The sequence below is a fragment of the Lipophrys pholis genome, assembly GCF_963383615.2.
Source record: "Lipophrys pholis genome assembly, chromosome: 11".
NCBI lineage: Eukaryota > Metazoa > Chordata > Actinopteri > Blenniiformes > Blenniidae > Lipophrys > Lipophrys pholis.
The window spans coordinates 13,809,931-13,837,912 of record NC_137631.1 but is presented as its reverse complement, the minus strand read 5'-3'; the positions used below and the strand labels follow the sequence as shown (position 1 = coordinate 13,837,912).

Here is a 27,982-nt window from a genome sequence, read left to right as displayed (position 1 = left end):
TTTATCTATTTAAAAAGCAAAGTGAAAGATGTCTTCTGACACGGTGCTTCAGGATCTAAACGGAAGAGTGCTGCACTAAGTATTGTGTTAAGCTTCCTACTGTTAGCTTTAATCGGCATATGTTTGAAGTGAACACCTTCAAGGCAAGGTTGTCATTCAGCACAAGCAAAAAAGAAACAAAAGGAGAGATAACACGGTGCTTTCAAAGAAATCAAATTCACATCCACAACACGGAAGTCTCACGCCTCGCTCACACAGACTAGAAAAGATGAACAACCAGTAGTCCTGCTTTGTTTATGTGTTTTGCCATCTCCTTGAGTCATTTGGTTCTATGAGAGGATCATATTTTTTTATTACCTGATAGCTGTCAACATTCTGGCATAATGCATATTGCTGTGAATGTCCATTGTTGTGTTCTGAGTTGCCTTAAAAACGCCTCCTGGTTAACATGGACACACAGCTGCAGCATCTAGGGTTTGTAGAAACAGTCTTGAGCTCTGGTGGCAGAAAGTATATTATTGTTTACCTTTTTCGGTCTGGCTAAACAAGACGCTGGCAAGCCTTCCTGAAGACCGTTACATCGATGATCTGTCTTTTGTTTGTGCGAGCCAAGAATCTATCTGACAGCTGAGTGCGGCTCCATTTCTCTCTGCATCTCCTTTCCAAATGATTTCTGGAGGTTCACCTTGTGTTGTTCTGTCAGCGCTCAATAATATCTGTCTGTGCTTTCAGATAGTACACCGGTTCACAGGATCATTCAACCACCGGAACGTCTTCTCAAATATGAGGGCCTACTGCATGTGCTGGGAAGCTTTGCTTCCTATCATATTATAAATATAACTATCTCTCAACAGAGACCTTTTCTGTAAACGGTTGCCATTTTTTAAAAAATTGTGAAGACTTTCGTTGTGCTGTTAACAAGTCATTTTATTGAGTGAGAATCTTTGCTGAGAACGTAAACATTTTAGGATTTCCCTGCAAAGGTGTAAACAAACCAGCCTGAGTATCTTTTCCTCATGCTTTATAAGGTTTAGAAATCTTTTTTTTTCCTTTTTAACTTGGAACGCGATCATCATCGATATAGAACATTAATATGTGTGATACTGATCGTGCCAAACACTGAAAATGACAGTTGTGGCTATTCATTTGTGCTGTTTCATTTAATTTGTGCTTGATATAATTTCTCATTTGTGCTACAGTTTATTTACTCCTTCATGGCAGTTTGATTTAGAAGCTAATTGATTTAAATTGCACTGGCTTGAGTCGAATTCATTTTAGGACGAAAAGTGCTGTAAAAATTTGGGTCAGGGATTTTCTTTGCATTCGGTTTTGGGTTTCATCAGAAAACTAATAATATCAACTGCTATGCCAGCCAATTGTAAATGGGCAACTTAGGAGAAACCTAATAAGTGACGTCATGGAGGCAGTTCAAAGGCCTCTGTGAGTTGATTGATTTTCTGCCTGTTTGGTCCCGAAAACTGACTTGGTCATGTTTTTAACCCTAGCTCACACACACCCACACGCTTTTTCTCTCTCTCTTTCGCTCACTCTCTATCAATATCACACAAACATTAGAAATAAGAAAAAGGAAGGAAAAAAAATGTCCCTTTTCTTCACAGACCAAAAAAGAAAACCAAAAGGAGAATTAAAAAAAAGAAAAAGAAAAGTGCTCCGTGGGATAATTTGTGCTTTTTCATTTCAGCGTTGACTTTGATAGTACTTGTGTGCTATGGTCTCAGCAGGGTTTTTCCTGTTGAATACTGTTCTTCCAGGGACAGTGAGCATAAAGGCCAAATATATCTTCAGTCAAATGCCCTTTAAAAACTCTTAACATGTGGCCTTGTGAACACGCAATAATGGCACCGACTGACAGGAATGCAAAGAAATCCAGTACATTACACTGGTCATCACGATTAATGCTCTAACTCCCACTCCTCCTCTGGCATCAGAATAATGAATCCCCTTTATGAACTATGGGAGACGGTCTCAGTGCACCCGCATGTCGTACATCTTCTCTCTTCATAAAATGGTAGAACCAGGATGTATTGCTAAGAATGGCTTATCTGACTTGCTTTCTCACTTCCTTCCCTCCCCAAGCCTTGAAGTATATTGTGCAAGTATCTGCTATACGGGACACAATTGTGTTCTAGCAGGTGAGGTATACCTATGTTATCATTTCACGGTTAAGTGAATTAGTAAATATAAATCAGTCAGATAGACAGTTACAAAAACCATTAAAGGGACTAATAAAAAAAGGAAAAACCAAACTACATAAAAATACAATTAGTAGTTCTGTTCATGTGACTTTTCATTCACTCTTTTTTTATCACCAGGTAAGAAAGCTTGTGGAGCCCAGGAGCAGGGGATCTCTGTGCTGCCATTATTCATGTTTCCATGGTTCCTCCTCAACAAGCGTGCACTCCGCAGCAGAGCCGTTTGTGGCTGAGGTTACCTGCAAGCAGTTAGCAGGGAGATCTAAACAGTGGACCCAAGGCAGACATTTTAAAAAAACAACAACACACAGTTCAGTTCAAACGTAGGCTAAAATAGCATATAATTACATTGTAATAATGGCTCAGTGCTCCTTAGATATTAAATGAGCAAAGCCATCCATCTGCCAGATTTATTTCAATTTTGCCTTCTGCTATGGTAAGAAACGAGTTTACCAATTCATCGTGTAAAAATGTGTTTCTGCAGGCCATATGGTGGCATATATGCAGACGCAGGGTGCGATTTGTGATAGAAGCAGCAGGGAGGAGGGTTTCAACAATAAGTCATGATTTAAAAATCCATTAGGGTCCTTTTCTCCAGGCATGGCCACCATTGGAGGCCTTGACTTTTTGGCTTGGTCCCTAAAAAGCAATGTTTGAAAGCTGCTGTAATGTAGCTAACTAAACATTTCAGCAACAAGATTATGGAATTATGTAATGTGGGCTAAATGAAAAATCACAATATGATCATAAGTGTAAAAGGTGTGCAGTCAATCAAAAAAGTACTACTTGATGGAAGTGATCCGTTTTAGAAGGAATACATTTCATTTTCATGCCCCCTCCATGCATAGACACTAAATAGAAGCAAATCGCACACTGTGTTTACTTGACTCTAAAAACTCAATTACATCAAATATGTTTTTAATATTGTACGTTGGTGAATAAAGTATAGCCTCAGAGGTGGCACTGCTTTTTCGCAACATGTAAAACGTTTGAAGGACGACTGGAACTCCTGGACAACCACTGATGGTCATGCTTATGGCAGTCCAAACAGGGCAGTGTCTCTGACTGACCTGCTAACAGACCAACATATTCCTGATGACTTGGGTCAGACTCTTCATGCATTAAAAACATTGACAACAAATGTAAACATTCACAACACAAAAACAAGATACACACGCTACAGAATGAATGCATTGTTGGGTTAGAGCTACTTTGCAAGCGGTCTACTGCGGTTTGCATCTTTGGGTTAGAAAAGTGTGTCACAGAATTTACAAACAGGACTAAACAGAAGAAAAAGAAAACTGAAATAAAAGGTCATCGCAGACACTGGAAATAGCAGCTGTTTGTGTCATATGAATATATAACTAGCTAATATTGGATGGAGACTCGAAGGGAAGAATATACGTTTTTTTCCTATGGACGGATTGTGTGACAGGCTACCAATGTTGCTAGGCAACAACCTTCATCCTTTAATAAATGAATAGGCTCATCAGTAGACCTTTCCCCCCTGTGTGTGTGTGTGTGTGTGTGTGTGTGTGTGTGTGTGTGTGTGTGTGTGTGTGTGTGTGTGTGTGTGTGTGTGCTGGATATCAGTGATCAAGCACTCTGAACTCCCATATATTATTCCAAAAGCCTAAAATTAAAAATGCATTCAGTGCTGAGATTCAAAGTAGATCCTGGAGGGCCACAGCACTGCATGTTTTCCATGCCTCCCTGCTTCAACACGGCTGATTGCAATGGGTGGCTCGTTGCCCGGGTTTGTGCCGAATGTGGTCATGAACTATCAGGACAATCAGGTGTGTTGAAGAAAGGAGACATGGAAAACATGCAGGGCTGCGTCCATCCAGGATCTGAGCTTGAGACCTCTGCTCTACATAGTGGGAGATGCTTTGCAGTTCTCAGGTTCACAACGCAGCTAAGAAAACGGGCAAAAATAGATGGTGTCAAAATGAAAAATCTCTAGCAAGCAATGACTCATTGACAATGTGGTAGATGGGTGTATGTAGGGTATTTATGAACTGTTAATTAGTGATAACACTTCTTTCTGTATTTTAAATTGGTTCCTTAAACTGTTCTGCAAATGGCGACCCTGTGCAAAAACAAACCTGTTAGACAACTGAAATCAGCTTCAATTTAACATAAAGAAGGTCAAATAACACTTGACACAAAGTTAAATAAAACTAAAATAAGAACTGTATTTTTCCGAAAATATAATATATTAAATAAGATCATTCTTCTCAGCATATTGCAAACTTGAGAACTTTTGATCGCTATTAAATAATTCTTCAGGGTCATGATGAGATGAGAGCCATACATTCATCGGACTGAGAGCAAATTCACGCTCCATTACCTCTAATCTTGCACAATGTTATGGATGGTCATTTAACACAAAAGCTGCTATTTCAAAGGAATAAATACATATGTACACATGCATCTGCTGTTCCATTGGTTCATGTATGAGCAAATTAAAAACGGGCTCTATTAACATAGCTGTGCACGACAAAGAAATGCAGCAGTGAACAAGCAGTCAGGTAGAGGTGCAGGGTGAGCATGCAACAGCAAAGAGGGTTATATACAAGTCTCTATGTCCGGAAGCATTAATTGTACCTTGCATTCATCTACTACGACAGAATTGTTAGCAGTGGCGCTAGCAGTTGTGGTTGCGGTAGCGGTTAAGACGCACTGGTTGGAATTGTTTTCGTGGTGGTTCTTCATGTCGTCGTAGTAGGACTGGGTCTTTGTCATCATTTCGATGTCGTCGGATTTAGCTGCGTGCGCATCCAGCTCCTCCAGCTCCGCCTTCGACATGTGGTACACGATGCCTGCACCGTAGGAGTCACCCACCACATTCACTGAGGTCCTGAATCGATCCCTGAAGACAAAGACACAAGCACACGGAGACAGAATTGCACGCCTCGCCCAAAGAGAAGAAATTATTTCAAGATGCAGGAAAAACAATAGAGCGTCAGTATAGATATGTAACCACATGTTCTCATTCTCTTGTCAAACTCACAGCAGCCAGTCGACAGCAACCAGCAAACTGATGTCTTGGGTTGGCAGGCCGACAGCAGTCAGGATCAAAAGCATAGTCACCAAGCCGGCACTGGGAATACTGGCGGCACCAACGCTGGCCAGAGTGGCAGTCAGACTGCACGAAGACACAGGCAAGCAGCACTTGAACACATTTCTTGCGCCTAACGTATCCACCAAAAACACCACTCCACACTGCAACACAAACTCTCCAGACGGCTAATGAGCATGACCTTACTGCTCTTCACAGCAACAGATGAAGACATTCAGTCTTTATGGTGCTTGTGTAAAGAGCAGGGGCCAAAGAGGACCAGAGTGGGTCCTCTACCGACTGTGAGGAGAGGCTTAAGTGCAAGAGATTAGATATTTTGATTTGAGAGTTCAGGACTTTATATGCCATAAAAATGTTAAGAGTGAAGGTCATCCATTCTCAAATCTGTTTTGAGAAGAGCGATCAGCAAACATTGGTTACATGTGGTGAGTAGTTGCCTTCACAGTGACATTTGATTTTGTATGTATGTAATTATGAAAAACTATAATAGGATTAGTTTTGTTGTCACTTTTATCTGCATTCAAAGTTAAGATAAAAAGAAAAAAAGAGTTCATCTCTGATAACATTGACTGCATTTAACACACAATTTACTGTCACGTCGTACAAATGAAGACTGTAATGATGGGTTTTCTGACCTGACAGTGATGATCTGACCGGGGTCAAGGTGGATACCATTCATCTGGGCAATGAAAATGGCAGCCACGGCTTCATACAGAGCAGTTCCATCCATGTTGATGGTGGCGCCGACTGGCAGCACAAAGCGAGTGACTCTCTTGTCAATACCCAGATTCTCCTCCAGACAGCGGAACGTGACAGGCAGTGTACCAGCACTGAGGAGGAAGTCAAATCAATGAATAATGATGCGCATAAACAATATTCCACGTTTATTAGTCAACCCATACTGATGCCGACCTGGAGGCCGTCCCCAGAGCAGTGATCCAGGCCTGGAAGATGCCCAGGAAGAAAGTGAAGGGGTTTTTCCTGGTGATGACGAAGTAAATGCTGGGCAGGAAGATAGCTCCATGGATGATGAGGCCAATGATCACAGTGATCATGTACATGCCCAGTTGTCTTCCCACCACCTCCAGGTCCTTAATGGAGATGATCTTGCCACAAATTAGGCAGGCAATACCAAAAGGAGAGTACCTGATGAAACAAATGACGTTACCCACAGCAAATAGATTGTCATTGCACTCAGTCAATTTCTGTTTAACACAGGATCCATGTGGTCAAAAGCAGGAATGAAGCTGATATAACTTTGCATAACTTAAAAAAAAAAGAAAAAGTTATTTCTGACTGAGATGACTTGAATGAGTTTTGAAATGAGTCAATGAGTATAGTTTGTGATACTAACCACATGATCATGATGACAAGTTTCATCACAATCTCATTGAGGATACTGAAGAACTCAATCATGAGTCTGGCCTTTTCTCCCATCTTGCCCATGCAGATGCCAAATGCAATAAAGAAACCAATCAGACCTGTGGTGGAAATAATATATGTATCACACTTTGAATACCAGGGGGCCTCTCAAAGTGAGGTGATAATAGGAAATGACAGGTTGTAAGGAGTTGTCTGAACATTGATTAAGATAAATGGTTTTATCTTTAGCCATGCCAGCAGCATTAAGTTAAAATGCTCTATAAACACTTATCAGGCACAAGCAATGAGCCCCAATGAGTCTGACGATTAAGGTCTTGCTTTAAATATCGTGATGACTAATGTCTCAGAACATTCCCATCAGCCACTTCAGCACTCGTGTTGTGTACTGAGATGGTGAATGTTCTAAAAAAACAAACAAAAAACAAACACTATTTCTGCATCAGCATGGGAACTGGGTCTTTTAGCATGCCGATAACATTTAATTCAACGCATTGTGCTCTTAGTTACATACCCAAAACATTCATGCCACTTTTGAATTGCAGCGACTTTTTGATGACAAACTGAGGCTCCTTGGTAATGTTGGCCAGTAGACCGTCCATGGTGGTGGCATTGACATCCTCCACAATGACCTCCTCCACCTTCTTTGTGACTGTCTGGATCTGAAGGAAAAGAAACATATTACTTACGAGCAGCCTGATGGATAAAGTTACTGAACTGTTTTTAATGTGATGCTTTGCATATTAGGTTTATGTTTAAGCGTGTGATCTTTTGTACATGCACGTTCATATTTAGATCAATAAATCTATAAACCAGACGTTGGAATGACATATATTCAGTAAAGGACATTTCAACTTTGTTCTATTCTTAATCTTCAAAGGAAAATCCAAATTAAATGAACAATTACACAAAGACAATCATTCAAAATTAGCATTTTTCCATCCCGCATCCTCTTCATCCATTACCTGTTGGAAACATGCCTGCACCAGGTTCTCTGGGAACAGGTTCCTGATTAAATCAAAGAAAGCGTCCAAGCTGGACACTTCGTCATTTTTCTCGCCCTCGCCCAGATTCTCCTTTAGTTTGGGGTTGCCAGGGTGGATTACTAGCACCAGGATGACTCCCAGGATAGCAGCAATAATAGTGGTGCTCATGTAGTAGACCATTGCTCTGGTGCCCAGGCGACCGCTAGATTTGGCATCCAAACCGGCAAGACCTGCACCCAAGACAAGTGAGATCAGGTTTGCATGGTAGCTACTTTTGAACTCAAAATATTGACAAACAAATGTTTGGTATTTTGCAAAAATCATTTTAGGATTAGCGATAAACATGTTTATTATAATCATATTATAATCAGGATAAGTCGATTTCAGTGATATTACAGCAAAGGGAGGGAGGGAGAAATATGAAAAATAGATGTGCTCTTGCAGAGAAATTCAAAAGTCTGCGAGCTTGCTCCCTGCTGCTGAGGGTGTAAAATATGAAATACAAAGACACCAGTATTTTATTGAAATGATCCAATATTCTGACTTTGTGTGGTTTATCAGTCACACTGCACCTGTGATTAAACTGGAGATGATGAGTGGCAGGATCAACATCTTCAGCATCCTCATCAGGATATCTCCAGGAAAAGCAATCACCATGACAATATCTGGGTGGATCGGGGAAGCGACGCGAAGCAGCATTCCCGATACAGCGCCCAGGATCACACCTGAAAATGCAAAGTAATGAGTAAAAGTTCTGGGTGTGCCCGTTCGAGAGTAGAAGCAAATCCGGAAGATAATCAATTATTACATATAAACACATAAACACATTTTTATAGGGTTGCATTTGTCTGATTAAAATCATTCAAGGATTGTTGAATGATGTGCCCTTATTGATGTCTTTGAACAGAGAGGATGTTTGAAGGAGTGTTAGGAAAAGCTCTGAGAGGTTGATGGAGGATAGGTGCAGCATGTCAGAGTCTTGGTGCAACATCTGTAATCCAGACAAAATCTTTGCTTCATAATCTCAGTTTCATGCTTTACCTTCATGAGCTTGTTGTTTCCTCCCCTATCCCCTGGCCTCTGCCACCTCAAAACTGTGACATTTGGAGTTACTCTAATAAAAAGGTCACGTGACCCCTTAGAGACTCACTGTGTCTTCTAAGCAGCAGCTCTTTTTCCTGCCCCATACTGTTGTTGCCAGAAGGTGAAGCTAACCTCTGAGTGGTCTACCCCCCACCTGCCAACCAGACCTGCTAGTTGGCCTCTGTGTCCGTCTGTCTCCAGCCAGACAAAACTCCTGCGTGCCCCCCTCGGGCTGTACTTTCTTTGCCAAAGATAACACAGCCTGATATATTGTTTAATAACACACACTGGAACCAAAAGACATCAGACTTTTTCTGTCCCCATTTCTTTTCATTTGGCTTCCATTGTATGTTCTGTGCTTCAGTCTATCCACCAGTCAAGAGCATCCCATGGTTTCTGCACACCCAATGATTTTGGATGGCACTTGATTTCCTGTGCTTTCCCTTTGGCCAATTTGCAAATTCCCCTTCAGGCTCTTATCTGCCAAGTGACAGATGATCAATGGTCATGCTGGCATGCTTGCTCTGTGAGAATCCAGCCTAGTGGTGCGGGATTTGCACAAATACATGTTTATAGAATACATATAGACATTACATTTGTACATGTATGCATCTCTGTGTTTTTAAGATGTCATGCTTGAGGAAACAACAAAGCAGAAATTGCATAACTACATTCCCTCCCTTTTTTTTTTTTTTTCCATTAACTCTCCCCTGCAGTGCTATGAGCCGCTGCTATAATCAGAATACTGCTCAAGGAACACCAGAGGCTGTTTGGGTGTCCAGTGTGGCACAGAGCTTTTGATAGCAACAGGTGGCGCTGAGCTGAGGAAGGTCAGAACACCCAGTCATCTCAGTGTCTGCTACAGAGATGCACAGATGGCATCTCCTCGCTGTATCACCACTATGTTGCATAATTGAGCTCAGAGTTAACAGGAGACTGTGCTCAGTTGTTGTCAGGATCCGTCTTTAGCATGATATGCTTCTCTTTTGAGGTGCCTGAGGAAAAAAAGTAAAAGAAAGAAAGGAAGGAAGAAAGAGACAGACAGAAGGAAGGAGATGATGAGGCCACTTACCCAGCACAGTGAGCGTGAGCAGAAGGTTCTTGAACAATTTGGAGCAGATTTTGGCACATTTCGACTGGGGCCTGGCCTCGATGGGCTCCAGGTGACTCTCGTGCATCCTCACCTCAACTTGTTTAGGCATACTGTTGGCACTGCAACACAGAGGAACAACAACTGAGAAGGCTTTTTTTTGGGGGGGTCCACTTTTATCATCCAAACTATCATGCCATACAGTATTTCTTATGACTGTATGTGACATGATCATAATTAGCCATCTGTGGCCATTTTAAATAAATAAACGAATAAATGAATGAACGAATGAACGAATGAACGAATGAACGAATGAACGAATGAACGAATGAACGAATGAACGAATGAACGAATGAACGAATGAACGAATGAACGAATGAACGAATGAACGAATGAATAAATAAATAAATAAATAAATAAATAAGGCTCTGTAGTGAATTTTAAAATGGCATAAAATGACCCAAAGAAATGTGTTAATTATAAATGTCAAGCATTCAGGTTCAAGTTTGCTCATGGTTACTTTATCATACAACAGATGGAGGCTATAACTTCAAGCTTCTGCTTACAACAGAGGAATGGTTTCACGTATTTAATTGAATGAGAGGTGATGTTCCATTACGGAGAGCACAGAGCAGTTTTCTGCACTTCTGAGAGATGTGTGAATGAATTTGTCACAGAGAGCAAGACCCAGCTGTGAGGCAGGTGTTCAACGTCTTCGTCAGAGAAAATGGAGGAAAAAAAACCTAAAAAACGAGGCATCGTGGCAAAATACTCATCATTCCTGTAACAAGTACCTAACAATGTTTTCAAATTATCCTGCTTGGTTCGACAACCTTTTTTTTTTTTGTCTCTGAAGGAATAAAAATGCGTGTGCTGCAATTCTTTTCCCAGTGATGGATTACAAAGAAAAGCAAGAAGGAAATAAAGTCACGTTGACCTTTGATCTCACCCCTGGGGCTCATGGCTGAAATCACACAATTAGGTCCTTTAGTCGTGAGGTAATTGTTTCTCTTTCCTCCTCAAACTCACTCCCCTATAGCCCACTATGGAGTCAAAACACTTCACTTACTAACTATACCAGCTGTCAAGATTTTCTTCAGCTTTTCAAAGCGTATTTCATCAAAGGAGCTGTCGTCAGTGGGCCTCGTGTGGAGAAGTTCCCCACAACCAAAGGCTCGTCATGGTGTTGTTATTGTTGTGTAAGTCGTCGCCAATCATTACACATGAACACGCGCGCACACTTACACACACCTCCACCAGCTTTGTGTGCTACTGCACTGAAAGCTTGACTATAGGAAGACCACCTGGTCTGCTTCCAGGCACACAGATGGACCGGTCCTATCTCCTCTTATTAATTTCAAAGTGAAGTGTGAAATGCAGAAAGTGCACGCAGACAGCAGGAAAATAACAGCCACTATAACTCTGTGTTATTTCATACAAAGCTGGAGGAATTTGTAAGAACTTCAGAAATAAAATAATTGGGAAAAAAATATGCGGTCATGAGTAATCCCAATCCCATAAGAGTGATGAGAGCTGCTAATTGAATTTCCCCCCTTTTACTCTTCCTTTCATTATTTTTAGCACTAAGAGAGGAAGCAGGCGATATTCTGTCATGATCCTCTCATTAGCACTTCTCTCACCGAGTCAGAGACGGATGAGGGAGCAGGTTTGTGTGACCAAAAGAAAGATGAATGTGAAAAGAAACTAAGAATAATCCAAGTTCTATATTTTATTCTATATTATTATTATTATTATTATTATTATTATTATTATTATTATTATTATTATTATTATTATTGTTATTATTTATATATATAGTTTGAAAAAGCTATGTGTTTATTGCTCTTGTACATAATTTCATATTTTGATTCATATTTTATGATTTTAGAATTAATCATCTGTGTCCTAATGACAAAGATTGAGGTACTGAGCTTAAAACGTTTTCAGTGATCATTTGTCAGTTCAATGGGTGTAAGAGCTTCTCTATAGTGCTTTTAAAAGCACTATAAAGTCAGTGTGGTGATAATAGAGTATCATCAAGTAAATGTATTTGACTAATTGGATTTAATGGAAAGAATTTAGTAAAAATGCGTCATTTTGACGTGTGCACACACCGCTTTTTTTCTTCTTCTCAGTCTGTAAGCGGGATCATCTTTTAAACCAGTTAATCTGGACTGAGGGCTTAGCCACATCAATTGCATTACAGAACCGTAAAGCCATGAAAAATTAATGACGGTCTTAACCGGACTACAAGCGATACCCAGATTATGTACAATCTCAACTGGAAGACGTAAAAATATTGACAGTTCTGGCTCTACTTTCGCTTGCACAATAAACTGAAGTCTTGAACAAAAAAGTAAAGTTAGTTCAAACATTCTGCTGACGCTAAAGCTAAAAATGCACTTTACTTACTTCATTTCGGGTGGAGTTGAGGTAAGTGCTATATACATTGACCTCCAAGCTCCAAGCTTTGGTATTTAAATCAGCAAGTGTTTGCACAAATCTCGACTACTCCATCCAAAAACGTTGCCAGATGTCAGCAGATGAGGTCCCAGGTACAGCTGGCAGCTGAAAACACCAGAGCTGTTCTGACAGCTCGCCGCTCTCAGCTGTCCCCGTAATCGCTCAAAGCATCCACAGAGAAGCAAGTCAACACGGTCCAGACGACAGCTTCAGCCACAGCCACAACCTGAATTGCCCCATCCCGATGTCTGTTACCCCCCCCCCCCCCCTCCCCCCCCCCCACACACACACCCACCCTCAACCGCCCCCCCTGACTCCACCAACACCCACAAGCAGCTACACTTCAAGAACACACACAGACATACATAATCATCAAACTTAGAAGTAAATGAATAGAAACAAAAAAAGAAGAAGTGGAGGGAGGAGTCAATATCTGAGCTTAAGAGCCAAATCCCAGAGGGTCCCTCCATTCCCTGGACACTGTAATCCCCCCAGAGTGTATGCTCCCAGACTCATCTAGCTAACGTGGAAAGCTCGAGAGGCCAGGCTGGAGATGAGCATGATGGTGCTTGCTAATGGCACAATGTGGACAGTAGTGCTTTGTAAGTACTCCTTTTGCCGAGAAGGGAATAAATGACAGGAGAATGATGGATAAGAGATTTGCTATCCATAATGTTTTGCTGGCTTTGAGGTCATCTTGTTGAACAGAGGATGAGAGTTTAATGTCGATTGCTCTCTGTAGTTAAAACAGCATTTATCACCGGGTTTACATTCACTGTTTAGATACTCCATTACGTAATGAATAAGGAACACTACATACAAAAAAAGGCCCACACATGCAGATCACACACACACTTCAACATATAGATATATGTATTCCCACCATTCATTCAAACTGCACAGTGCTTAACTCCAAAGCCTAAATGAACCATGTGATTCATATGAGGATGGTGTCACGCTGATTTCCCTCTAGTCTCCCAGCAGCATGGGACTTCACATCGTATTGAGCAGTATCACATTATTCTAATTAGGGAAATGTGTTGGAAAGCTATTTCCTCTTCAAACAAATGACCAACTGCAAAACAAAAGCCAGAGGAATGCCATCTTGTCTGTAAAGGTTGTGTCATGAGAAATCACTCATCCTAAATCCCTTGACATGTCATACTGATTCAAAGGGCTCTCTCAGGGAAAAGGGGTGCATTTCCAGGATGAGAGCAAGGGACTAGGATAGAGAAGAAGGGGTTACAGGGGGGAGTAAGAGGGACACTAGGGGAGAAAGGGCTACCAGGGTCACAGCAGCACCTCTCAGCCAAAAGAGGGGCCTGTGAGGGGAAGGCCGAGGCTGCCATCCCTGCTCTTGGCTGGTACCATGTGAAGCTCTCTGCTTCCTCTCTCTTCCTTCTGAGGGGCTTTGTTTCACATGCAAACAGTGGCAGTGGCCTCAACTCGCCCGGCCAAGCACTGCATCCAAACTGGCAGGGTCGAGAAAAGAAGGGAGGGGGGGGCAAGGGTATAGCGGGCGGGTGTGGGGGGTGGGGGTGGGGGGGTGGGGGGGTTGGGGGGGTGGGGGGGGGGGGGGCACTGGGCATGTCCAGAATACCAGTTCTTTCAGGCCACTGATGTCATGCCTGTGCCCACCGTGGGAGAGCAGCGGAGGGACCAAGGCGCCCCTTTCTCTTTTCCCCTCCACAGTCTCTTTTTCCGGGATGAATGAATCTTTCAGAAGCGGCACTCCATTGTGTCCCATAATCGACGGCGATTATCCCAATTTTATGCAGCCTTCCCAGTGCGAGGAGGTTCCCTGAGTGCTGGCATTGAGGGCCGCTGCAGTGCAGTAAGGACCACGAGGGGTTGTCCTAGCAACACACTGTGGCTTAGAGAGAAAAGGGATGAAGGGGGAAGAGGAAGCTCACAGCCACACACATACCCAGCGCACAAACACATCCTCTCCACAAACACTACACATGAATGGTGTGTGTCTTCAAACAGAAAGACACGTTTTATCTTCACCACACTACAGCCAGAGAAAAAAAAAAAAAAAAGAAAAAAGTTTGACAAACTTTACATGACACCGCACTCGGCTGTTGTTCTGCTTTATCAGTACAAGCTCCTGTCACATGTTTTGATCTACACTGCCACTCTTCCTTTCACATCATGTACTCACACAAATAGTCAACATGTTTGCATTGAAGTCTGATTCTGTGGTTATACTTGTCTCATTGTGGTTGTTGCGGTCCATGCGACAACACAGAGGGAGATGTAAATGAGAATACGAGTTTCCCACTGGTCTCTCGAGGGGCCCATTGCCCGTCCTCGTGATTGGTGCATCACAATATATTGTGAGGTAAAGACAACTGGAGCTGAGCCAGGCCCCGGATATAAACTGGCCCCTCTGGGCCTCACAGCCACTTGCATTACAGTGGGAAGAAATGGGCTCACACATACTGGCTGCCTAGGAGCTGTGAACCAACCACACCAACGCCCCCTCAAAAAGGAAGGTCTCAGCAAACACTTCAGGTTGTGCTGTGCATAGGAAGTGGGAGATAAATTCCAGGATCCCAAGAAAGGGAAGCTTTGTGTCTCTACGGCTCTCAACTATGTATCCTGAGATGGTCGTTGGGATGAATACATTCATTGACGGATAGTGATAGAGAGATGTCTCTTGCAAAACCATTTTCCCATCGGGAAAAGCTGTCTGAAAACTTTACATTATCAAGTGCGAATACCAGACCACAATAGATGCATTGCTTTCACTTTACAATCAGTGCGCCTATTTTCTCAAGCATCTGTCCAGATTTAAATTTAATTAAGCTCTCAGGTGTTTAATTTCTTGGTAAAGTTTTAAAGATGTAAGAAAAGTTGTCAGTTGTATGACAGCTTTATTTTATATCTAAATCTGATCTGCATTGTGTTCTTATCTGGTTGTAAAGAAACTTATTTAAAGTGCACATAATCCAGGATCGATAAGTGGAGTGTCCAGTTATTAGATTTTGTATCACTGAACTCAAACCTCTTTCCTCTTGATCTAAGTTCATTTAAGAGAGTGGATGCACAGAGTCACACTGTGGTCCACTTGAAAGCCGTCTTGAACTACCTCCAAGTGAGCCCTGGAGTGAGAGTAAAATCTGATCAAAGACTGGAGTGGAGCCAAAGGAATTGCACATTGAAAGAAGCAGATTTTTGCTCAAATCACCCCGGTCTAATCAATTGCTGTCCCTGACTGTTTTTTGCACTAAATTAAAAGGAGTTAATGGATAACTGGTGAGCAAGTGACACTTTCAAAAGGACATGAACCTATAACACCAAACAATATGTCAATTTGGAGTTCTATTTCAAGTTTTATTTCGCAGTAATAAAGCAAAGATATTCACGATAACATGATAAAAAGGATATGTACTGTATATATAGAGAGAGATTTATTTATTTACTTTTACAGTTGCTGCGATGTGTCACTTTAAATGTGTAAAAATGTGTGTTTTCAATTGCATAATAGCTGTAAGGATTTCCTTCTGATCAGTGTCTTGACTGTAGAGGGTTATCCCTGAAAGCATTTGAGCAGTCTGCCACTGAATAGCTGAGCCTTACAAAGCAGGTATTCAGTACCATGGTCAGAGACACAGCCTCCGGCCTTAGCACAGGTCAAACTGACTCTCCGAGGTGCTGCTGAAGTGGCTTTCATGCACAGCTGATCCTGAGGTTAACATGTGCCTTCACTCTTTCCTGAATGCAAGTCACTCTTCTAACTTTGATAAAAAAAAATAAGCAGGCAGGTTTTCACATCCACCTGGACGTTTTAATATGCCCTCACTCAACAATGACATGTAAAAAGCTTCAGTTTTTATCTTCAACACAATAACGTTTTCTTTCTGTTTATACCACATTCAGGATTTTTCACTATGATTGTACAATCAGTGCGCATCACCATCCAGGCAGTAAATAAATCGCTCATACGTGCCTTTCTTTCAGTATCCGGTAAAGTTTCCCCTTTGTTTAGCACAACTCTTTGTGTCCATAATGAGGGAGTCATTAGAGTGTGTCTCTGCGAGTGCTGAAGCTGGACTCTGCATAGGTCTCTCACATGTGACCAGTCCCACTGTAATTACGTCCTGACAGCCCATTACTCCAGGGCCTGCTTGTCACTGGACTAAACGAGGTGATTTCAAATCATCTGCATAATGTATGAAAGAGACATTAATTTGATTATGTAATTCAGCCATTACCTACTTCAAGCTGGGGGCTACAGATAAGAACACATCAAAGTCTTATTTATTTTTTTTATTAAAAAAAGAGATTTTAAGGTCATCTATGCTTAAACCTCTGATCTTCCCATACAATGGATCAACATTTAGATTCCTCCCTTTTTCTTTCATAATGTTCTAAGAGTCTTAACTGTGATGCTATGTTTGCTGTTGGGTCCTTCTAAGCTGCCACCAAAAGGATTTTGTTACTGCTCATCCAATATCCCTTATTCCCCAGCCCCCATCGTCAGCCCACAGCTGCACAGATGAAAGATCAGCGGAGAAAAGAAGATCATCCATAGTCATGTCAGATGCTACTACTGTACTTCTCCAAACCTCCTCTATCAGATGATGGCTTACATCCCTACTGCAGACACTCTCATTTCTCATCTCGCTCCTCCTGCTCCTGTGTTCATGCCGGCTGCATATGAAGCAAAGCCACAGCACTATCATTAGCAGAGGCGCATCTGTTTAACAGAACTTGCAGTACGGCGGCACACAGCTTTTGATGGCTTCGGTCCGATTCCCCACCGGAGCTCATTAAATCAGCCAGTAAGGCAGGACCACCCCACCCCCTACTACAACCACCACTACAGTATACCCGCTATAACTGAGGGGGGGATGGCAGAGAGGGGTGGGAGGGCTGAAACGACAAGAATGCCATAGAAAGATAGATGAGTAACAATGTATGGGGGAAGGGTGAATGAAAAAAAGGGGGAGGGTAAAACGAGGAAGGTGTGGCTGGTGAAGGTAAGGACGGAGACAAAGGAATGAGAGTGCAAACAGATGTAAAAATGAGTGAGGTGGAGGAGACAGTGTTGGATCGAGGGCGGATGGACCGACGTGGACAAAGAGACAAAGCATGCATATTTACTGTAGGTGAAGGGCTCCTGTGCTATCAGTGGATAAATGAAGAGATGACATCTGTTTTAGGCAGCTGGCCCCATGAAATGGGATTACAGCACAAATCACATTTCATACATCACTGGACTCACCTGACACACTCTCAAATTTAAATGAATGTAGATGGTGCGTTAATGATCACAGTCAATCCCACCAAAAGCACCAATTTAACCACACATGCACACATAAGATACTGCACTCTTTTATTTCTGATCATAAATCTCTGCAGCGCCAATCCCACGGTATAAGAAGTGAGGTGAGCGTGGGTTACAGTCTTGTTCAGAATTTGCCAATAAGAGGACTAAGGAGGATGGATGTTCTCTCACTAATTAAACACTGGAGTCTGTAGGGGCTGAGCGCAGCCTGGAACAGTGGCCCTGCCCCGCTCTCCTCACACCACCCCACAGTGTTGACAAAAAGGGCATTCCTGCACACACATACACAGTCACAGAGGCCTCATTACATCAGCCAGTGAAGCCCAGTGACCACACACACACACACACACACACACACACACACACACACACACGCCCACATAAGCATATATTTTATATACCTCAGTTACGAGGAAGTGCTTTAAATGAGAGGAAGAAAACGTTGTTTTGTTTTTTAAATCCAACAATTACATAATTCAAAATGTATATGAAAGCTTGAAGGCATTTTTATTACTTGTTTTTGGACCTCCTTGTTTTGTTTTCTCACAAGTTTGTCCATCATCTTTGAGGTACTATAAAACATTTAACCAAGTTTGATTGATTTATTGATTGATGATAAGGTCTCTTAGTTGGTCTCTCAGTTGGTTGATTGATTTGAATCATCCTCTATCTTGCTCAAATTAAGATAATGTGATCATTCTAAGGTTTGAGTGCAGCCAGATAAAGTCAGATGAAAGCCATATTTTAGCGTTCAGCTGTGACGTCAATACGACATGAGCTCATCGAACAATAACATATTCTTGCTATAAACAGTCCTCAAACTGTTCTGGTGAAAGTCAATACAACTAAGAGAAACCCTGACATTCAATATATGAAAAAGTTTTGCTTGGTTCAAACGTTTCTTCTGTGCCTTTGATGTGTGAGACACCAAATTCACTAATTAGATAGGATACTATAGCTATTACTCTAAATATACTTTGAAATACTTGTAGACCTGGCGTATATATTTTAATGCAGTCTAACGACCACTTCTAAATGCGATCCACTTATGGACTGTGTTTATTTGTCTCGCTTTCCAATTAGGACACTGCTCGCCCAATGCGTCTCCGTCTGTGTAGGGAAACATACAACATCAAGGATGACCAGAACAAAGTGTGGAAATCAGGGAGGTGAGACCGAGCTGTCAGCCTCACACTCTCTCATGTGTGTAGCATTTTTTCTACAGTATGCAACTCTCTCGCTCATTATCTTCTCACTCTTTTTAGTTGCTTTCCTCTCCTTTTCTTCATACACACAGCCGAACACATGCTATACATTAATAAAACATAGAAATAAACAAACATAACATTTACAGCAAAGGGAGGTGTTTGGACCGAGCTTTGGTCCTGGTTAGTTGCTGTGTTGCCTCAGAGAAGCTGCGCATAGTGAAACCTGAAATTTCAGGTCACCCAACACAACGGTGAGAAAAATTCTATGATGATATAACAATGAATCTTGTCAATTTCTGTCCCACATTTACTCAACTCAAACCTCAGGCTCCTGTTTCTCAGCTGTCCTTTCAGCACCACGTCACACATGCACGCACGCACAAGCACAGTGCTTCCTGACCCGCATTGCCACCTATAAACCGTACTTTTCTCATATTCCTAAAACACTGGGAAAATAAGAGCTAAATGTTTTCTGTTGCAAACTGTTGTCACGTGTTAAATGCCAGAGGGAAACCTCGGCTGTTCTTCAGTTCGTTGTTTTTCTTTCCGTGTCATTACTTGTTGCACACTTTGTCGAACTATGTAAACATGTCTTTAGTCGCAGGCAGCACAGGAATGCCATTGAGAGCGAGCGCTCAAGTAGGCTTTTTCCACCACCTAATTATGACAGCCTACGTGTAGTCGCTGTCACAAGCTTGAGGCAAAAGCGTTTTCAACACATTTCCACTGTTTGATCCCGGCCAAATCCCCACAGAGCACACAACTTAGCGAGCTCAGAGGATAGTAAACCCCCATCAGTTGAGATTTAAGGCATACAAATTCCCCCAAACCCTGGCTCATGGTAATCCTTGGACTATAGGAGGAATCCCATGGTCCTCTGTTGTGTCAGTGTATTCGAACGATTGTGTACAATGTGAAGCACAAAAACTGATTTCAATTTATGAGAAATGAAAAGAAATCTCCTTTAGATCTTAATTGTTTTCACTAGCTCTGCTGCAGCTCTTCATTCAGATTTTGCACAGTGAAAACAGTGTGTTTAATTGTTTTTAAATTGAAGTAATGGTTGAAAATACGTCCATAAAATTGTTATTGACTCAATCAATTTGCCAAGACTGATAAGTCGATTTGCAGTAAAGTTAACATTTTACACCTTTCAGCAATTAAAGGTTCGCCAAATAACATGCTCAAAGACATTATACTGAACTAGAAATCACAATCACTACAGCACAATCAAGGCTGAAAGTGTATTGTTGAAGCTTTAGAATAAAAAAAAAAAAGATTCCTGCATTGATGCCACAGTGTGTCATCAATAAGATTCAGGTAATTGAATGATCAAAGTGGAATTTTGTGTGGGGTGAAACGTGGCCTCATTTAAGGAGGGGACTTTTATCCCTTTAAACATTTTACCAGTGGTGTGACAAAATGGCTTTTCATTAGTGCTTTTTAAAGTTTTGTTTTAAAGCATGATCAAACTGTTTTGGCTGACAATTGCCTTTTGCATGGACGTTTGGATGCTCCATCAAACACACAGTGACAGTTGCACACAGTTTGATGCAGTGTTGCCCAAACCTGCCACTGGAGGGTCATCGTCCGGCATGGGCTCCAATAAAACCTGATTTACTGGACTCAGGTGTATTGGAGCAGTGAGACATCAAATCATAAACAATCATGATCCTGAACCTTCCAAGATAAGGGCGGACAAAAGTGAATCAGGGAATCGAAATACTAAGATAGATAGACAGATAGACAGACAGACAGACAGACAGACAGATAGATAGATAGATAGATAGATAGATAGATAGATAGATAGATAGATAGATAGATAGATAGATAGATAGATAGATAGATAGATAGATAGATAGATAGATAGATAGATAGATAGATAGAGCTCCTAATTAACCAGTACATAATGTGGTGAGCCAAAACCTTCTAACAAAAACCCTCTCTGTGTTCATCAGCCATTGAGGCAAGCCGCTCTTGGAACACGCCACCTCTACTAGAATAATGGGCCACTTTACAGCCCTCCAAGTTAGTTCACAGAATCTAGAGCTGGGAAACCGCTTGCACAGAGTTCATGAGGAGGAGGGGCAACTTAATTGTTTCGTCCGTTTTTGTTTTTGTAACCCCCCCCCCCCTTTTAATTCGGAAAAGAGGGCTGACAAACAGGCAATGAACGGGATTGTTGTGTGTTCCACTGGACAAGCGGGTGAGGTAAACAAAACTGGACTGTAGAGTCTATCAAGTGGAGCTCGTCGGGGTGGGATAGGCTGAGCGGTGGGGAGCAGCACACATGCAGAGTGGGGATTGGTCAGGGATCGGTGTGTAGGAGGAGTGACGGCCACTGCCAGTTTTGGGGGAGAGAAGGATAGAGAGGGGTGACGGTAAAGGGTCCTGAGGGAATCTGGAGGTACACAGAGAGAGAGAGAGAGAGAGAGAGAGAGAGAGAGAGAGAGAGCGAGAGAGAGAGAGTAAAGAAGGGGGCTCAGTCCGGAAGCAGTGGGAGGCGGACATGGGTGCTGAGGTTACTCTTCCAAGTGTGGGCATTGTGTTTAGTGCTGCAGTTCTCATGCATGCCCCATTTTGGCTCCCTAAAATGTCCAAAAGTGATGGAGCTCTCCGCGATTAAGCGGACAAGTGGCAGCTCCGCTTTGCGCTCCCACAGCTCGAGCTATTTACATACTCAAGAGGAACATTAATGCCGGCCGATTCCCCCAAGGCTGAACAAAGAAGCACATAAACCTACCTCTGAGGCCCATTGCGCACTTAATTGAGGATTTGTGGAAGAGTAAAAAGGGGCAAAGGAAGAGGAAGGTGGGCACGCATGGGAGGGATACTGGGTAAAGTGGGAGATGACTTTCATCTTATTTTAATTGGAATTTTTTTGGTATTATTTTAAGCTCAACTTTAATTGTTTTTCATTTGTTCACTGTGCATATAATCAGATGTGGACATAACACCTCCTCCCATTTTTGCCCCAGGATGCAAACGTCCCAATGCATTTTTTTCTCTATTCATTCAAGGCCTGTCAAGAGTATATATATGAAAAACAGTCTCTCTCTCTCTATATATATATATATGAATATCAAAATAAACAGTATTTATGTGCTTCAGTAACCATTTTCTAAACGAAAGCCATTTAAAGCTGCAAGTGGAAAAGTTTTTTGAATAAAGTAGTACTTTTCCACTTTATAGACATAAAGCCATCAGATAGAAAGTTCACAGAGACGCAACAAAAGCAGGACTCGGCTCCGTATGATAATCAGTGTGAATCTGTCAGAATAAATCTTGTGACAACTGTTCAGATGAAGTCTCCTATTTGTTTTGGACAAATCACCTAATGTGCTTTAATTATGATTCCTTTGTTGCCGCCACAATAAGCCGATTGTCCGCGGTGGCATGGTTCTTCGGTGCCAGGAAAAAAAAGGGGGGGAAAAAAAACAAAACAAAAAATGAGACCCCCACTGTCCTGCCGCCTCTTCCCTTTACCAATCACTCTCTGAGCATTTTCATGACTCCCCCCGTTGACCTGAATTCCGATGCAGCAGGTGCCAATGGGATGTGGGCGGTTTGGGGTTTTCAGGGAGGGGGACAGTGGTGCTGGTAAAGAGGTGGGTGGGATGAGATCCTCACTGTACCAGTAATCACTGACTCAGTCCCCTCAGGGGCGGGGGGGGGGGGAGGCCCTCTGCCAGTATCTGAATGGCTTACCTTATTCTTTCAAAACAGAATGCATATCTGTGTACCCTAACAAGAAAATTCAGGGATTTATAATTTCATTTCAAGACTTGTTGACCGAATATATTTTTTGTTTTTTTTGGTCAATAGTGCACATACTACTCTGAATGTTACTTATGACATGTGTCCAGCAGATGAAGCCCAAAAAAACCTGCAAAAACAAAAAACACATGGTCTATGTACAAGTCAGAGGGCCACATGTAACCTCTTGCAATGTCTATAAAATATCGAATTATGTTTTCCACAAGCTTCACTTGGGCTGGAAGGCACAAATAGTAAAATCAAAATTGAATCATAAACCACCTTCCAAAATGGCAGTAAATGGAGAGCAATGTAAAATATTGCAAAACACAGTGTCGTTTTTCTTCACTGATTGTTGTCTTTTTAATTATGTATGATACCTTCTATGTTTAGATTGCATCACATGTTGTTTTTTTTCCCTTGTTTTATTTCACCAGGGCAAACCCCTCTCTGTATATACTGTATCTGCAATGGAGTAAACCTACTCGCAATGAAATATGCATTTGTTTTTGCTGAATTGGTGGCATGTCACCAGTATCAGGTGATTTCCTTTACCTGCATTTTTAGTACTTGGGCAAAAGTACATTTTCTCAGTAAAAGATCAATCTGAAACCAAATTTAGAGTTTATAGAGCAGAACAAGAGGCGATGTTTCCTCCTTGCACACTTCAGATTTAAATTGCTACTAAAAGCCAGCTGGGTAAAGTAAGTGTTCATTAAATGCTAACCACACATGGCTCTACTTTAGAGGGTTTGTTTTCTTCCCTGACACATCAACACAGATTATATGGGCAGTTTATACTCCTGTCTCATAGTGAAAGTGAATAAGTGCCTCGACCATGACCAACCGAGATCTATCGTTTTGCCGCCCAGCAGCAGTCTCGCTCGGGGAATGCCTGTGTTTCTGTTCCTGTGCAGTCATACAGAAGTGAAGGGAGCCAAGCTCTTTGTTTGGTCAACCCATGGGAAAGGCCTCACTCTGTTCAGGTCTCTGAGAAACGAAACACTGATTCTATAGGCAAGAATACACAAGCAAAAAAAAAAAGCAAAAAAAAAAAAAAAAGAGCATGTGTCCCCACTTCCATATACTGGAAAGATTCGCAAACGGGATGCAGTGATGAAGTGGAGGGAATCTGGATGATATTAAGGTAATTGGTTAGGATTTAAATGAAAGGGACAGCGGGAAGAGGAAGAAGAGTATTGAGAAAAGTGCAAAGAAGAAAGAGAGAGAGAGAGAGAGAGAGAGAGAGAGAGAGAGAGAGAGAGAGAGAGAGAGAGAGAGAGAGAGAGAGAGAGAGAGAGAGAGAGAGAGAGAGAGAGAGAGAGAGAGGATAGACAAGCATGAGGGTGGTAAATAGTGAAAAGAGGAGCTGGATGGCACTTTGGCAACTTCAGTGTGTTCCCAGGAGGATTACTTAAGCACAAGATGCCACAGACTGCCACCAAGACCACAGAGGAGCTTCATGAATGGACACGCACGCACGCACGCACGCACGCACGCACGCACGCACGCACGCACGCACGCACTCACTCACACACACACACACCTCCGTAGATGTCTCCCAGTGTCTGTTTCACCTGTTTGTTCTCTTCCCTTCCTTTGACTTCTACTATCTTTTTCTCATTTCACATTCCTACACTTGTCCCAGCTTGATCTTCATGTCCTCTTTAGTTCCACACCCACTTAGTTGTTTTGTTTTTTTTCCCAGAATCCTTCTGCCTTCTGGCTTTTCCAGGCAGCAGTGATAGGAGAGGCTTGACTTGTCCGCTCACAGACAGGTAACATATGCTCCATCTCCTGGCTTTCTATGCAGCCCTTCACTTGCACAAGCAGAGCTCTCTATTCAGAGAAAATGATGTCTCTAGAAGGAGAAACAGGCCACCTTCTCTGTTACTCACTTCATCTTTTAGCCATTTGCCTGTTTACAGTTCTATATTTTACTGTCTGTCCTCCCCATCTCTTTGTCTCTGTGTCCCTCCTACATTATAACTCTCTCCCACTGAATCTCACACTTCTGGCAGTGTAAAATCTCGGTTTGTCTGGCAGAAGCTGAGGTGTTTCCACATTGTTCTGATATTTTATTGTTTTAACCGGCACTAAGAGGGGAGCGTGTCCAAATTAATTCAACTCAGCTCACGGCTTTTCAAGCTTTCAAGTAGGCAGGCCACATAAAGTTTTTAAATTGACAGATTAGAGCAATTTGGTGACAACACTGCATTATCAGGTTTGATTACCTCTGACATTCCTATAGGATTCAATTATTTATCAGTACACAGTGAAGATTAAATTTCAGTTTTAATTATTTCATGTCTCCTTACTGGTGATGTCTCATTTGCCATCTGGTCTTATGTTCCCAGCCACCCCAGATTGTTCCAGACAAACTCACGTCGGTGTTTCCTATATGAATCCTCAAGCACCTCAGATTATTTCAATCAATCCATAAAACTGCTCCTATTGATTGATGAAATTTAATTTCTGCAGAGGAGCACGGTCGATGAGTTAGTCGACGTATAGATTTTTGCCAATACGCCACTGATTCTTTTTCCTTTCCGTCGTTTTCACCCTCATCTTCTCGACTGCCATCCCCTTTTGTGTTTGTGTTTGTGTGTGTGTGTGTGTGTGTGTGTGTGTGTGTGTGTGTGCGTGCGTGCGTGCGTGCGTGCGTGCGTGCGTGCATGCTCGCGTCTGTGCGTGCGTTTCCATGCAAACACCTCTCCTGCCTGCAGTACCCTGAGTGTTGTCTCCCCTAATTAAAACATCTTCACAGATGGTTAACATAGCAGATTCGAAGAAAGACGAGTTTGACTCCTTTCAATTGCGGTGGGAGATGAGGGACGCCACAGGGTCTTGTCTTGCTTGAGCACGTGTCTGTCTGTGTAGGTTGTCTTTGCGGGAATATTCCTGTGTGACGACTTGGGGTGTATTTATACGCCGCACGGGCTGTTACTTTTATCATTTCAGTTTGCACTTAGTCACTTCCAACTGTTCACTGAGATATTTTAAGAATCGCGGCCAAGTGTTGCTGTCGAAAATGTTCTATATTGTCACTCTTGTACTTTATGTACTTCATCCCATATATTCATACAGTGCTTTCTTCTCCCATTCTTTAATTTCTAAACGGAATGAAATAGAAAAGACAATGAAGAAAAGAAAAGGATGAAAGAGAACAAAAATAGTCTTGAAAAAAGAAAATGGTTTTCTGATTATGGCTCTATGAGATAAAAGTGCATAAACCTGCTCACACTAATGATGTCTTCTGTATAAAGGGATGCTAAATATTGACATAATGAGATCACACACATGCCTATTGCAGTAGATATGAATTCTCACTTTGTGAATTTGTTGTTATGACTGCATCTCACCCGGATGCTTTGCACATTTAAAGAATAGAAGAAGATCCGGTCCCAACGGATTCAGGACACGGGTGTATATATCAAATGAATCATTTTCCCTTTTAGCAAGTGTGAGCTCGCCTCAAATGTCTGTTGTGTTCATTCATGTAAGGCAGCAAATGCCACAGTGCAGTAGTTTTGAGAGCAGCCTCTGGGAAAAGGACAAAACGCATTAGCTGCATGGACACTTTCCCAGCAATTACACTGAAGGCTTCTTCAGATCCCGTCCCTGTGACACACTGCACATGGTACCGCCAGCTCGCCCCCTCCAATGCCCATTGCAATCCACCATGCACTCTCATCTAGGCAAGGAGAAGCGCTGCTTCTCAACCAGGTTGCATCCATCACCGTCCTGCTCACAGGAGCGTCCACAAACACATCCAGAACACTTTCTTTTTTTTCATTTTTTTTTTCAAGACAAGCCAAGACTGATGTAGAAGGCGATCAACTGAGTGTACCAGGAGAGATGGTTTCCATGGTGACAATGATGGTGCGATTGGAAAACTGCAAGTGTGCGTGTGTGCGTCTCGGTCCACGTGCGCGCACTTCCGCGTGCATGCGTTTTAACGTGAAGGAGGGAAAGGGCTTCAACGATTGGCTTAAGAGGTGGGTGGCGTTAGAAAGGTGGAAAAGGAGTGCTCAGATTCTCCTACGAGGAGCCCCTCTTCGTCTTGTATAAAAATTAAAAAGCTTCTTTTCTTAGTGGCGCAACAAAAAAGAAAAGAAAAATGACGGGAATTTCGAGGAATACCGCACTGCATGGTCATTTTGCAACACATATTCTCAATGACAGCTTGCAAAGTGCAAACAACATGCAGCAATCTTTATCTCAGTAAGCTTTTCAGCCTGCAGTGTGCATTATTTATTAGACCAGAGCAGGCTTTGCAGCCACAAGTCAGTTTTCAACTTGTTGACTAATGTTCCCATCGAGATCTGCACAAAACAAAAAAAAAAAACTGTTAAAACTACAGTGTAGTTTTCACGAAGTTGTAAAGATATTTCACGGGGTTTACTTAAAAAACAATTAAGCCAGCAAAACGGGCAACTTTACACCAAAAAGCAATGCGCAAAGAGAGTGGAAAGTGAAACATTGCGCGTTTGGATTAACCAAACCCAATAGAAACTTTCTGGGACACAAGAGGGGGAAAAAAATACTGTACTTTGAGTTTTATGTCTCACATATTGCGACCAACGTGCTGGCCAAGGCTGCAGTCAACTAAAATCACAACAACACGTTATCCCTCTCTCAGGTCTCTCAGGTCTCTCAGGTCGCTCCATGCGCAACGTTCATTTGTAAAAAAAAATAAAAAATCTCTGCAATCTCTGTTCATTTAATGCAAATCAGTGTCATTTTGTTTGAGACACCCGAAGAGAAAGATGAATATTTCCAGCGTGCCTCGTGTAATACCATGCAATCTCAAAGCAGTGCGCGCCTGGATTTTTCTCAGCAGGTTGTTAGTATTTTTCTAACCAGCCTACCTGGACTAGGAATAATCAAAAAACATAACAGGAATAGACCCCACTGGTCAAAGAACAATTTGGATTTGGATTTTTTTCGAAGGGTTCAGTCAATCTGCAGACATGCTCCTGTGCACCTGCAGGGATTTCTCAATTAAAAGATTCACCTCTGTTTATCTGTTATATCTGTCACAAATGACGATAAAGACAAGCCATGTATTTTCAAACAATAAATAAATCTCCCCCATATATAGGGTATCCGTCCATCCATCCGGTCTATAGGCTCAAATGATAAAATGAATCATGAATAAAATAAAATAAAATTAAATAAACCCTAAACAGCATCCTACCTTTGTTGCAGACGGTGATGTAAAAAGTTTTGGGTGCTGTCCCTTTGCTGGGTCTTGTGGCATCCGCTTCAGAGAGGTGGTCAGCCTGCTGCAGAGTGCAGAGGGGAGCAGCAGAGCGCACAGCCGTCCAGGACAGGAGCGCTTCAAGCGACCAAACGGGGGGGATTTTTTTCTGTCAGTAAAATCCGAGGAGCTCCGCAGCTCAACGATCCCGCTGAATGAGCT

The 27,982-nt window shown here is 42.2% G+C and overlaps 1 protein-coding gene across 2 annotated transcripts; it reads right to left on the bottom strand.

Moving 5' to 3' along the window:
- Positions 1-3: 3 nt before the first annotated feature.
- On the bottom strand, positions 4-27,982 carry LOC308116831 (excitatory amino acid transporter 2-like). 2 transcript variants are annotated; one of them, XM_080475259.1, is made up of 11 exons: positions 27,758-27,982; positions 9,817-9,956; positions 8,234-8,386; positions 7,641-7,891; positions 7,190-7,337; positions 6,650-6,776; positions 6,208-6,441; positions 5,931-6,125; positions 5,227-5,361; positions 4,821-5,085; positions 4-2,452 (listed from the first exon to the last, which is right to left on the bottom strand). In XM_080475259.1, the coding sequence occupies exons 2-11, from the start codon at positions 9,944-9,946 to the stop codon at positions 2,381-2,383; spliced, it is 1,710 nt and encodes a 569-aa protein (XP_080331385.1). In that variant the 5' UTR covers positions 9,947-9,956; positions 27,758-27,982; the 3' UTR covers positions 4-2,380. The 2 variants fall into 2 exon arrangements, with proteins under 2 accessions (XP_080331385.1, XP_080331386.1); XM_080475260.1 differs by having other exon boundaries at positions 4,897-5,085.

Coding starts and splice junctions, on each gene's coding strand:
- LOC308116831 (XM_080475259.1), bottom strand. CDS start 9,946: ATGCCTAAACAAGTTGAGGTGAGGATGCACGAGAGTCACCTGGAGCCC. Junction 7,892..8,233: donor CATCTCCAGTTTAATCACAG/GTGCAGTGTGAC, acceptor TCTTGGGTGCAG/GTCTTGCCGGTTTGGATGCC. Junction 6,777..7,189: donor AAGTGGCATGAATGTTTTGG/GTATGTAACTAA, acceptor TTTCCACCACAG/GTCTGATTGGTTTCTTTATT.